This window comes from Lampetra fluviatilis, chromosome 9 (assembly GCF_964198595.1).
Source record: "Lampetra fluviatilis chromosome 9, kcLamFluv1.1, whole genome shotgun sequence".
NCBI classification, from domain to species: domain Eukaryota; kingdom Metazoa; phylum Chordata; class Hyperoartia; order Petromyzontiformes; family Petromyzontidae; genus Lampetra; species Lampetra fluviatilis.
The window spans coordinates 5,822,591-5,836,064 of NC_136283.1; the positions used below are offsets into that span (position 1 = coordinate 5,822,591).

General features: G+C 43.9%; 1 protein-coding gene across 2 annotated transcripts in view; it reads left to right on the top strand.

The window, feature by feature from the left end:
* Nucleotides 1-13,474, top strand: part of LOC144934155 (guanylate cyclase 2G-like) — a 35,192-nt gene that overhangs the window by 9,237 nt on the left and 12,481 nt on the right. For both annotated transcript variants that reach the window (XM_078859645.1, XM_078859646.1), the window contains exons 9-18: nucleotides 139-288; nucleotides 918-1,001; nucleotides 2,066-2,170; nucleotides 3,333-3,404; nucleotides 5,421-5,583; nucleotides 7,763-7,918; nucleotides 9,001-9,175; nucleotides 10,276-10,410; nucleotides 10,739-10,931; nucleotides 12,990-13,164. In XM_078859645.1, the coding sequence (XP_078715771.1) occupies nucleotides 139-288; nucleotides 918-1,001; nucleotides 2,066-2,170; nucleotides 3,333-3,404; nucleotides 5,421-5,583; nucleotides 7,763-7,918; nucleotides 9,001-9,175; nucleotides 10,276-10,410; nucleotides 10,739-10,931; nucleotides 12,990-13,164 (1,408 nt within the window). The remainder of the gene's footprint in view (nucleotides 1-138; nucleotides 289-917; nucleotides 1,002-2,065; nucleotides 2,171-3,332; nucleotides 3,405-5,420; nucleotides 5,584-7,762; nucleotides 7,919-9,000; nucleotides 9,176-10,275; nucleotides 10,411-10,738; nucleotides 10,932-12,989; nucleotides 13,165-13,474) is intronic.

Below are 13,474 nucleotides of genomic sequence, written 5' to 3' on the forward strand. Positions count from 1 at the left end.
GTTAATTTCAATATGAACGATTGCTTTAACCCATGAAATTCACTTACGTGGTTGCTGATCAGCAACAATGTATTCTACCCGTTTTAAGCAAACTCACTGTGCTCTTCCTTTCGGTGACCACAAACACTCGCTGTTCAGCAAGACATCGTGGAATCGGAGTCTTTGCAGGTTCCCCTGGTCAACGGGAGCTACAGGTCTTCCGGCAAGCAGGTCTCTGGAAACCAGAGCAACGTTCACCACGATGTTCACGGCACGGACAGGGTGGAGATTCCCATCGGCATCTACCAGGCCAGTAAACATATATCACACCGCAATAGGCCAAGCATACGTGGACTCATACGTCAACCGTAATGGCACTGCCAACAGAAATGTAATGGATTGTCACAATTTGTGGTCATGATTTAATTTAAGAATCGATGTTGTTGTTCTTTTAAATGTCTTGTTAGTGTTGTCTATTTTTCTATGTTCTATATCATTAGTGTTAGTGTACGGTGCTTTTTCTGCAATATTTTGCTGTCTTTTCTTGGATTTTCTGTTTGCACTTAGTCACTTTAAGATGTTTTCTTGTTCATGTTTTTGTTTTTTGTTTGTTGTGGTTGCACCCGATTCAAGAGCCGAATGGCTCACAGGGCTATACCTAATAAATGAACTTGAACTTGAGCACTGCTAAGAGTAATGTTAGAAGTCCGTATCCCCCCCCCCCCCCCCACAATTTTAAGATATGATTATTTGTTGTAATTTGTGGTCCCGATTTTATTTTTACAAGCTTGTTATCAGACTTGTGCGGGTCACTGTTAACGTTGATTTATATTCAGTGAAAATTCAGATTTTGCAACAATATGGAAATAAACATTGCACACCGAAAAAAACCCGGCCATGAGTTGTGTCCTAACTGGAGGAGAATGTGTGGTGCGCAGGGGAACCAGGTGGCCCTGAAGTTCCTTGAGAGAACTCACCCACCCGACCTCAAGAGCAAGTCCATGCTGAAGGAGCTGCAGATTGTATCCTCCCCATGCACGACGACCCATACAAACGATCATTATTCCTCTCGGGTCAAAGTTCGAGCTATGGACTGATCCTAACATTCGCAATTTGGCAAGTATATCACATAATCAGGAACACCAACAGACATCACTGCCCTGCAATGGTTGCCTATTTTAGCATGCAAGCTGGTACCCGTCCAAACTCCACAGGGGTTGATAATATATTTATGTATTTTTCTAAACTACAATACCATACAGTATTTAATGAGACTGCGCCACATGAGTGATCATACGCCTTGCTTTGCTTCACCCCCCACTATGGGGGATCAGCCTATATTGGATATGGAAGCAGTAAACATTCATGCTGCCCTCCTTCTAGTGGTGGTATAATAACAATCTATTTTTATTTAGTTATTTTTGACGATCTATTTTGCTTTGTATTCTTGGTTCTTTCGGTAAAGTCACGTAGAAGGGAAATAATAAATACTGTATGGTATTGTATTTTATTGTTTTATTATTTTATTATTTCCCTTCTACGTGACTTTACCGAAAGAACCAAGAATATTAATTCCTGCAGTCACGAAAGCTTTAAATCGCTATTTTCTTTTGGTCAGGATTTTTTTTTATCTGGGTCAAAAGTTGATAGGTCACAATACTTATCAATACCAGAGGTCTCCGGTTCCTTCTCGCCAGTATGAGCCCTTACTTGACTCTTTATGACATAAATTACTCCAGTAAATGCTGTTAGTGACAAATTAATTTGAACTCGTTGTAAAAATGTCCAGCCCTTTCAACTGTCGCATGAAGGCTTCTGCATCCCGTTTGGTGATTGGAGTTGCCTGATCATACTTCACCGCACTAGTCGGTGCAGGTTGGTGAAGAGAAAAACCGAGGCCTATATCAGATATCACCCGCCTCTAATTATAGCCGCCGCCAGGAATCGAAATCAGGTCGCCGGGTTCATAGCGCAGTGCACTAACCACTGCGATGTGGGATATTTCATTATTTTGTTATTGCCAAAAATAAACAAACACGAGTTGATCGGGAGATGTTTTCCATGACCGACCGCTCTTTCGCTATAGATGCGAGAAATGCTGCACGAGAACTTGGTGATCTTCTTCGGTGTCTGCGTGGAGTTGCCCAACGTGTGCATCGTGACGCAGTACTGTCGCAAAGGGAGCTTGAAGGTCAACTATTACTATTTGTCATTCTTTATTTAGCACAAAGTCATGCCCATAGTCTGTACGCACCTTACATGCGGTTATTTCTTGTTTTCATTATTGCATAATGTTATTACGTTCGTAATGAAAAATGTTCCTTTACATTTTGGGAGAGTAATACTGTTTCTGGCATCTCTCAAAGTTTTACACAAATGCGCACAATGATAACAAGAATCAATATAACATCCTAAAATAGTGTTTTGTATTGTGCAGAATGTAATAAAAACTACACGTGTCTGGCACCAGCACTGGCCGTTGTATATATTACTGAGAAATCTCAGTTATATATTATAAAATAAATTATTAATATTACAGCCCTCTGTCAATACACTTATGGAAGAAGGCCTCCCTATGCTGTCTGAGTCATGTTATCGTTTGAACGTACATCACCACATTGATCAGGGCATTTTAGTGAAGGAAGAACCCAGGACCCATTCTTATATCACTCCCCACTTATTTTAGCTGTGGTGCAGGATACAACTGGGGTTGCTGCATCTATAGGAGAGTGCGCAAACCACTAAGCCACTGCTTTCCCCACGAAAGTAAATTAGCCGAGCATAATTTCCCGTGAAATTATACACTTCACAAGGATGTGGCGAGCATAAATTGCTTTTGGAAGGGAATTATAGCGCGAATTTATTCGAGTGTCATTGGCATAAACAGTGTTGATGACTGTGGTCATATTTCTCAAGCCAGGTGTTGTCAATGGAGGTAATTTACAGCGATGTGTAACAAACATTCACCTGTTCTTCATGAGCTGCATCTGCCGCTGGATACTATAGAAAACACACAGGGTCAAGCACTGCATATCTAAAACGTCATGGCGCATTTTTGGATGCAAGCCTACAAACCTAGCACTTACGAGGTGGAGACAAGGCCTCTGTTCCCACATTGTCAGCTCAATCTTCATAACATATTGAACTTTGAGCATCGACTTTTGAAATTCATATTTTCGACTTCGTCAATCCACTTCTGGCTGAAGTTCAAGGAACTTGTTTGACCATACTTCTGGTCAATGCGGGTCGGTGAATACAGAGCCCAGTTAAGATATAAGTTCAGTACACACTTTTACAATTATCTAATTATCTGTCATTATACTTGCATCATATATTTTTTCTTTCACGTTCAGGATGTGTTGAAGACTTCTGACTTTGAGCTGGACTGGATGTTCAAGACGTCGTTTGCACACGATATCGTCAATGTAAGTATCCAGCGAGCTCTGAATTTCACGTCACAATTTCGAATGGCTATGCGCGATACTTGTGAATGTATTTACAAGTGAATGTTGTGAACTGACGTGGAAATGTCAACTTAAAACGGTAGGTTTTGTAAAATGGATCAACACGGGTGGAGAAATGGATGAGTGAAGCTCATGGGAATATCTTCTTGGTTCTTTCGGTAAAGTCACGTAGAAGGGAAGTAATAAAATAATAAAATAATAAAAACAAAACATAATAAAATAATTCTCACGACGTTTCGGCCACAACGCAAGCAGCCGTCCTGAGGAGAATTATTTTATTATGTTTTGTTGTTATTATTTTATTACTTCCCTTCTACGTGACTTTACCGAAAGAACCAAGAAGATGAATCCCTGCAGTCACGAAAGCTTTAAATCGAAACTCATGGGAATAGTAAACATGGTAGTCTTAGCGATTGAAAGGAGATCACCAATGAGGCAGTGACGACTCCAGTGAGTGCTGAATCGTCAATGAACCCGACTGCTCACGCTGAATTCTATCTAGTAGTGACGTAGGAACAGGGCTGTTGCTCCACGCCAGATCTGCAGTCTATTTCATTATTCCACAAACCTCGCCCACTTGTATAGTCAAAGGTTATCACACTTAGGACGACGTCGTAACAGCACAACTCTTTAATTATCAACAACATTGGAACAACCGTAAGAGACAGCATTTCAGGAGGGGCGGGGCAAACGTTGCTACGCCTCCTAAGTAACATGGCCACATTACATGCCAGTTATCTACAGATACGTATGTATGTTGAACTTCTTTTGCACCGTACGTAGTCAACCATGCTAATCGGAAGTGCAGTGGCGAGATGTTAATTACCTCACCTGGTAGGTAGGACGTTGTGGGTTCGATCCGGACCCTGACGCCTCTATATTTGAGAGTTTGAACGTTCTCTCTCCCTGTGGTTGTGTATATTTTTCTCCAGGTACTCCGGTTTTCCCCTCTACATTTAGATAATTTTGCTGCAATACATTTCCACATGATAAGCCACTTCGTTGAGCTATCATTTGTGGCCAGATCACTTCTGAAATATAGCTATATAGATCAGTGGGCCTTACTCGATAAAATAAAAATAATAATTTAGTATTGCAAGTTTTGCAAAATTTGTGAAATATATTTCTACTCTTTCAGCTCATTTTTCTCCAGCAGAGGTGTCAGAATTAATGCTTCCAACTCCTCAGCCAAATTACGACCCAGCTCCAGCGAATGCTGACCTGAGGCAGAGTGGATTGTGGCCGATGTCGGTTGTTGTTTCTATTACATCGCAGCGGTGCAAGTGGACCTGTCAGGAAATGCAGACAAGGCAAGCTGAGAATAAAATAGTTTATGATTCATATTTCATCAGTAAACACTTCGGGCTTAATACACATGTTGCAGGAATGGCTTTTGAGCAAATAAATTGGAGGAAATGAAATTGGTACTTTAATTCTTACGATTTTTGGTGGGTTGGCATTTTTTGGCATACTGTATTGGCCAAAAAGTAGTTTCTGCCAACATAACTCTAAGTAGGCATTACGTTTCCAATGGTCATGAAGCCCATGATATAATTATTTGATAAATTATTACCAACAATGCATGAGGTTTATTTTTTTATTATTTTATTTTGCAACATTTTATTTTGAAGGTCACTTTTTTATTATTTAATCACACAGAGGTGTGATTGCCCTGGATTGTTTTGTTACCAACAGCAGAATAATAATAATGAGTGTAAGTCTTTACACTTATTAATGGCACGTAATATTCTGTTATCAAAATGTTTTAAAGTTCACCATTTTTTTACAGACACAATAAGGGACACTGATAATTTCTAAAGCAATAATCAGCATAGCAATGAAAATCTTGACATTTTACTTTAATTTCTCACGAGTCCTATGAAGAAATCTTTCGATACATAATCACGATGTCTTGTGGAGTCTACCGATATTGTATTTCGTTTGATGTGGGAAGCATACCTGTTAACGTGTTCTCAGGGCATGATATTCCTGCACAAGAGTCCCATAAAATCCCACGGGAACCTCAAGCCGTCCACCTGCCTGCTGGACAGCCGCCTGCAGATCAAGCTCACCGGCTTCGGCATCTGGGAATTCCGCTACGGGAAGAAGGGGAAGACCCTGGACATCAATAAGCAAGAAGGTGGGGGATCTTCCATTTCAGCCAGGTGTGTGGTGTAGTCTCATGAATTGTCACACAGCATACCGCCAAGTTCATAGCGCCCGAGGGGGCTCACATGCAATCGCGTGTGGGGATGGCCCTGTCGTTAATCACGTCTCCAGTGACAAAGTTGACTTGGTCTACCTCGAGTTCATGGTACCGACATGTTAGGGGTGCTTTCAAGATAATGTCTGGAAAGACTATAATGCTGATGAATTGGAAATATGTTATGTTTAGGTTGCAGGCATGGAACAGCAAACTACTTGTTTATTTAGTTACTCACAATTTCCCAGTGACAGGGTTCAGCGCAATGCACTATATACCCGGCCAACTAAATTTGATTCCTGGTCATGGATAACGCAAGTGGTTAAATGGTAACTAAATAAGTGCTTGGGCTCTTTCTTCATAAAACTCACTTGCCAATATCTTAAAGTATGGTTAAACAACCGTCTTGACTGAAAGGCATTGGGATGCCTTTATCCAATAGTAGATTGATAAATAACTTTAAATTATGATTCATCGTTATTGCTTTCACACCATTGTATAACGAGTTTTTATACATGAGTATGTTTGCATTGACTAGGGCCTCGTGGTTTAGATGAAGTGCACTTGCAAATAACATCTGGCAAACCAGCAGTGTTTGTAAGGCTGACTTTGCTGATGGCACCCTGAAGGTTTACAGTGGAGTTTGTTTGTTTAAATAAATAATGTAGTGTGATATAAATACTAAATTGGATTGGAAAGCCCCATAGGCTGATGAAGTAAATTTACGTTATGAGACATCTCCTTTACCAGTGGAAAAATATAGTAATAGGTTTTTACCCTTTCAACTGGTACAAAAACTGACACCTTTATACAAGGGATCATGTTTGCAACAACCACAACACAAGCAGTCACAATGCAAACAAAAAGAAACAACTCTGATAATGATAATGACATGCACTGTCCTTGAAGTTGATTGGTCCACACCCGAGACAGCTTTTCTTAGAGCCTAGTCTCACATGGTGTTGGACCAGATGACGCCAAAACGCATATCATTATCATTATCAGAGTTGTTTCTTTTTGTTTGCATTTTGACTGCTTGTGTTGTGGTTATTGCAAACATGATCCCTTGCATAAAGGTGTCAGTTTTTGTACCAGTTGAAAGGTTAAAAACCTATTACTAAATTTACGTTATTTTTACGTGGCACAACAGTACAGCGCTGTTAGCTCCTGAAGCCATATACAGATAATTGCAATCGCAGTGAGACTACACTTCACACCTATCTTAAAAACGTACGCAACAACAATAAAAAAAAATTGCTTTCATAGTCAACCCGATTGCTGATCACTGTTTCCCAGCCGCTGTGTTGTACATGATTGTTGTTTCTGTTGGTCCATGTTTATGCTAATATACAAACTGCTTCATGTATACTTTCAGAGATGACTGCGTGTATTAGCACAATATAAAATAACACATGGCGACGATAATGATGATCATTATGACTGTGGTTCAGCATAGACATGCAATATGTGTTATTGCTAACTAGACATATAATGATTTAACCTCCCAGCTTTCCAATGATTTTTGACAACCACGGTTTGTGATTCGATTAAATAATACATTCTTGTCTCGCTTTGGCATCACGTTTGCATTGTTTCTCCTGTTTTTAAGTTTCATCCCTGAAGTTTTGTTCGCGCCTTGTGCCAAACGGTGATATTATCATTTCACTATCGCACAATTTGCATACACGTTAAACAATCGATTCTCACACATTATTCTATGCATGCGTCAAAACGAACAATCAACTTCACGCAGTGATTTGATGCAACGCTACATGCCCACTGCTTGCAGCATGGTTTGTGTGTGCGTGCGCGCGCGTGGAGCGGTAGTGTAACGATTGGCGCGCTGCACTACGAACTCGGTGAACCAGTCATGGACCTCTCCAAGGTCGGACACAGTCTCAAATGAGTACCTTGTGCGGTGTGTAAACATCGCCACGAGGGAGACAAAGGCGACTGGGCGTGGTGTTGACCACCCACCCCCTCGCGTGCTCGGCTAACAGTCTGTTACAGGTTACACGGGGGGGGGGGGGGGGATCTTTCTCTTTGTTTTTCTCTCTCCGCACACCCCCGTGTACGAGTAACCCCCCACCTCCGCTTGCCGTTGTGCCTCACAAAGAGCTGTACTGGACAGCGCCCGAGCTCCTCCGGATGGAGGACTTGCCGGTGAACGGCACCCCCAAGGGGGACGTGTTCAGCTTCGCCATACTCATGCGCGAGGTGATCTACCACGAGGACGAGGGGCCCTACGTCGGCATTCATCTGGAGCCCAAAGGTGCTCGACGAAGTGACGTTGGCGGTGCGGTCACACCACCGTTGACGGCGAATTACGGAGGGACGCGGCGAATGAATGCGGTGTGCATCTCTTCATTCTCTTCTGGTCCTAGTCCGAGCATTGGCGGGGGGGCTCAGTACACAGTTATTGTGGATCCCACCGGTGAAAATCCCTTGATTTGAATGATGCTCTAAAATTCCATCCAGCTACGTTTTTTTTCGTTTGACACATCTACTTGACAGTATGATGCTTGATCCGTTACCGAATGCTACCTCTGTTTCCCTGTTCTTTTAAACACGGTTGCTGAACGCAGGCCCAAAGGCCAAGCGATCAGCATCAAACATCACTGTTGAAGGTATAAAAACAGGTCTTGCATTTCTTGAATTGAGCAAGGTTGTAAGGACCTGCAAGGGAGAAAAAAAGATAATGGGAGAGAATTCCAAAGTCATGGAGTCTGAGTAAAGAAGCAGAGGCGTGCTTTTACCTGCTGTGCGGTGGTTTAATACGGTACCGATGAGATAAAACAGTCCTAAACATGTAAATCTTGACTTAAAGCTTTCGTGACTGCAGAAATTCATATTCTTTGGGTCTTTCGGTAAAAGTCACGTAGATAGGTTCAAAGAAAATAAATAGAAATCACAAAAAACTAGCGATCGTCATCGCTTGTGTTGTGATTAAAACGTCTATTTTTGTGTATTTTTTTGGTTATTTTCTTTGAACCTATCTACGTGACTTTACCGAAAAACCCAAAGAATATGTAGTCCTAAACATGGTTGGGTAGAATAAATTAGGTAATTTCATGGGATTCATGACCATGCTACAACCACGCTCGGCATCAGGGGTGGGACATGAAAAGCCAAACATTAATGTCCCAAATGCTATCGGAAGGGATCAACATCGATGTATCGGAACCAGAACATCGACATCTCGCAGTGTTGACCCTACGCACGACACAAACCCCGTGCCGGAGGGCATGCGTGACCTCGCGTGACTTTACAAAAGGCATGAACGTGCCCGCGCTTCGCCGTCCACCCCGCGCGAGTGGCCCACCGCGCCACGTGCTAACCACGTGCCTTCTCCAGACATCATCGACCAGGTGAGGGACGGCATCGCCGTGCCACCGCTGCGGCCGCTGCTCACGGAGCGCTGCGAGCCGCGTATCCAGGCTCTCATCCGGCAGTGCTGGGACGAGTCTGCGGACCGCCGGCCCGACTTCTCGTCCGTGTCGCGCATGCTGCGCCTGGCGAGCCCTGAAGGGTGCGTCCGTGCCGGCACCGTTCCAGCGGAACGACCCCAGCGGCCCTTTTGCTCTTGCTGCCAACGCTACTCGCATTGGCTTCCAGTTGCCGAACGGATTACATTATAACGCCGCACTCATCGCACACGAACGTGCTCGCCACAAAATGAACCGCAGTGCCTTGCTGATCTCGTCAAGGAGCGTAATTAATTACGCGAACTCTCAGTCATTGTCACAGCAGCGGCTTCTGGCTAGCCGTCGAACAAAGATGGTCCCTGCCATCGCGCGCTTTCAGATGCGCTTCTGTGGCTATCTGGAACGATCTTCAGCCTGACGTTAGGAAGCCACTTGAGCTATGCACTTTGAAATCTAAATTGAAAACGAATTTCTTTAGAACTGATTTTTGTGTGAAGTTTGTTGTCCTTCCCCCGCACCTCCGATTAGCACGGTTGGCAACATACGGTGCTAAAGAAGTGCGGATCGTGGGGGTTACTGTGCATACTTTACCGAGCTATTGGAGAAGGCAGGGAGCATAGATGAGGAAGATTCGAAGTGCAGTAAAACAGTGGAATTTGCTGCACGACGCTCTGCTGCCGACAACCCCACATTCTGTAACAATTGTGTGTGCAGGGTGATCACCCATCTAAGCACTATCCTGGCTCAAATCCTCCCTTAGCTTTCAAAATCTGCTGGGGTTTGGTTATAGGAATATTACTTTCTCAAATTAATTTGTATTTAACTCGGATTAACATTTCAGATGCACAACCCATTTCTCACGATATCCTGGCCAGATTACAGTGATATGTCAGTTCCATATAAAATGTACTAAATCAGCACACACACCCAATTAATAGCGCACAGAAAAGTAATGTGTCATGTTAGAAATGTTGAAAGTGGAAAAAAACTAAACCATTATGAAGATGGAATATCTGATTTATTTTAAATTAAATCTTAACAGTTATTAAATAGTCGTGGTAAAATTAAGTGTGCACAAGGAAATTACGCGGCACGGCGGTTTAATTAAAAGGGGAGTTGTGAAAGTATTTTTGTAATTAGATGCCATGACCTGATGCACTTTTTTTAATATTCATTTTTTGACAACGCGGTGCGTCAAACACAGGAACATTCTGGACAACATGGTGTCCAAGCTGGAGAAGTACGCCAACCACCTGGAGGAAGTCGTGGATGACCGCACGGCGCAGCTAGAGAGTGAGAAGAAGAAGACGGACCGCCTGCTGTCCAGCCTGCTGCCTGGGTAAGGCACCCATGCCACGCCATGTTTACAAGGTCATTGGGACCACGAGCCCGGAACATTCAAACCCCCGAGAGTGGCTGGACATGACAATTCCTGTAGGCACGTTTGCTTAGGGCCATGCTTGCGATGTTGGCATGAGTAGAATGAGAATGGGTGCGAAATAAGCCACGCAAAAAAATGTAAAGAGCAGCAATGTTCCAATTATCTACCAAAAAAAATGCCATCTGTCTGCCCAGCAGTGGCAGGATGACAGGCAACATAGCCACGTGAATTTGGTCCCTTGTCTCGGTGTACACTCACGTATGGGATGCGTGCATCTTTGGTTCAGGATTGTCGTAGATCAGCTGAAGGCCGGCAAGACCGTGCAGCCCGAGCAGTACGAGCTCGTCACCATATTCTTCTGCGACATCGTGGGCTTCACGGCCATGAGTGCCATCAGCACCCCACTGGAGGTCATCAACTTGCTCAACGACCTCTACAACCTCCTCGATGACATCATCAAGGAATACGATGTCTACAAGGTCTCCTTCATTGTCCGGGAATCATTATAACAGACACACACACACACACAAAGATATCCCATATAAGCGATGCAGACTGTGAAAAGCACGTGCTGCTGAAGAGGAACTGTCAAGGTTGAGATGGCACTCGAGGGTGTGCCGTGGCCAGCACCATCCCCATCCACCCTCATCTCCCCAGTGCTAATGTTTATGTAATGTAGTAACTTGGCGGGAGACGACTTTACGGGTAGCACACTCTTTATTAACACCAACTTATATTACACGGGTGGCTAACTGCAGCCTAACCCACGGGGTTCCCCTGGCTACACCCACACGGGCTCTTACGCCCCGTAGCTTCTCGGAACCCACCCGGCTGGGGTGTCAGTCTCGACTCTGGGTCCCACAGCCTCGTCCCACATGGACGTCAGACCACGGGTCCCATAGTCTCGCCTCTGAGCCGCACAGGGTCCCGGCCCTTACAAGGACAGCGGGACTAGGGGTCTCAGGGCCCTACCTCTTCAACTCCGTCTTCGATCTTCAACTGGTTATTCTTCCCGAGTGCTCCCGCGCGTCCCCCTTTATAGTCCTCCATGCGGACGTCGCTGAGAGCACCCACCCCAGTTGACCAATCACTGCGCGCTGCCCACGATCCTATTTCCCACATTGTGTCAGCGCGCACAACCACGCACCCCGCGCCGCCCCGTGATCCATCACTGTCGGCGCGCGTCAACACCACCACACTCGATGTAGCCACACCCGGCGCGCTCACACACACGCCGCCCCCTTGTCAGCGCGTACCGCCACTACATTTACACACTACACCGGGTTACTCATTTTAACCGAGTAAACTTAGGGGAGACCCCGGACCGCTTCTCATATCACTCGCCACGAAGTGTCAGCGTTGGCCAGGAATTCAACTCTGCCACCGGGTTCTTAGCACAAGTTTGTAAACAACTGCGCTACTAGCCCACGACATGAACAGAACACACTATTGCAACAGAGGGTATCCTCAAATCTTGTAACTCAATTTTAACCCACTTCCCAATGTGGTATCGACTGCAAACTTGGTATACTTATGTCATACTGATGACAATACTATATTCTATCATAACAAATATATTTTAAACGTTATTTTTTCTATGTTATGTTTTGGCTTGGGTCCACAGTCAACTGACGTTGGCTGTAATTTGCCACGGCCCCTTACGTTATGGCAAGCTTCGGGGCCACTTCCTGGAGTCGTGGAGTTCTGCCATTACTACTACATTTCATAAAAGAGTGATTAAAAAAAGTTTTAAAAAATATTACTTATTTCCTTCCATCTCCATTGAGTGACGGAAAAAAAGCTCCTGTGGTAGCAGGAATGAATTGACAAAATCATGTTCCAGAGTGGAACAGTGGAACAGAGATTAGTGCACTGCTCTAGAAAGCCTGCAACCCGAGTTTGATTCCCATCCGCAGTTAATATCAGTGATGAGTGATATCGTCACCAAACACACTGGTCAACATGGTGAAGTACTCTTTGGTTATTTCGGTAAAGTTACGTAGAAAGACATAAAATTATAGAATACGACGTTTCGATTGCAACACAAGCAACCATCATCAGGTACAAATGAATGAGAAAACAAACATAGTAAACTTGGAAATATAATGCAATACAACACAGAGAGTCGGCCAACACAACAGTCAACACCCCACCTGGTTGATTACGTTCTTCCAAAGATTGCTAAATTTGAGAGACAAAACATAGACACGGAGACATACAGACAGACACACAAGCAGAGAGAGAGACTCACACAGAGACAGAGAGAGACACACAACATACTTGCTTGTGTTGCAATCGAAACGTCGCATTCTATTATTATTTAATTACATTTATTTCTACGTGACTTTACCCAGAGAACCAAAGAGTAATTCCTGCAGTCACGAAAGCTTCGAATCTATGGTGACGTACTAGACAACTCTCCACTGCTGGTCAAGTGCGGGGAGGCATTCATACAGCAGTTGGGGTGGAGGTGGGTGCCTATGAATGAATCATCCCTTTAAACGTCGCCGGTTCCAGTGCGCGCCGTGCCACCGCAGGTGGAGACCATCGGGGACGCGTACATGGTGGCGAGCGGCCTGCCCGTGCGCAATGGCGTACGGCACGTGGAGGAGATCGCGACGATGTCCCTGCACTTTTTGAGCTCCATCATGAACTTTCGCATCCGCCACCTGCCACAAGAACAGCTGAAGCTCCGCATTGGCATCAACAGCGGTAACGGCGATCGATTCCAATCATTGGCAATTTTTTTTAAAGTGAACGCGAGTTCCGTCGAAAGGTCTCTTCAATTCTCCCAGCCTCTGTGTACCCAGCAGTATAAACGGGTACGAGACAGTTGAAATTGCGCATAATGTGGGGCAAAGTGTTGGTAGAAAAAAAAATAACGTATTTTATTTTAAAATAAAACAAAAAATTATGTATTTTATTTTAAAATAAAACAAAAAATTATATATTTTATTTTAAAATAAAATAAAACAAAATAATGTATTTTATTTTAAAATAAAATAAAACAAAAAATAATGTA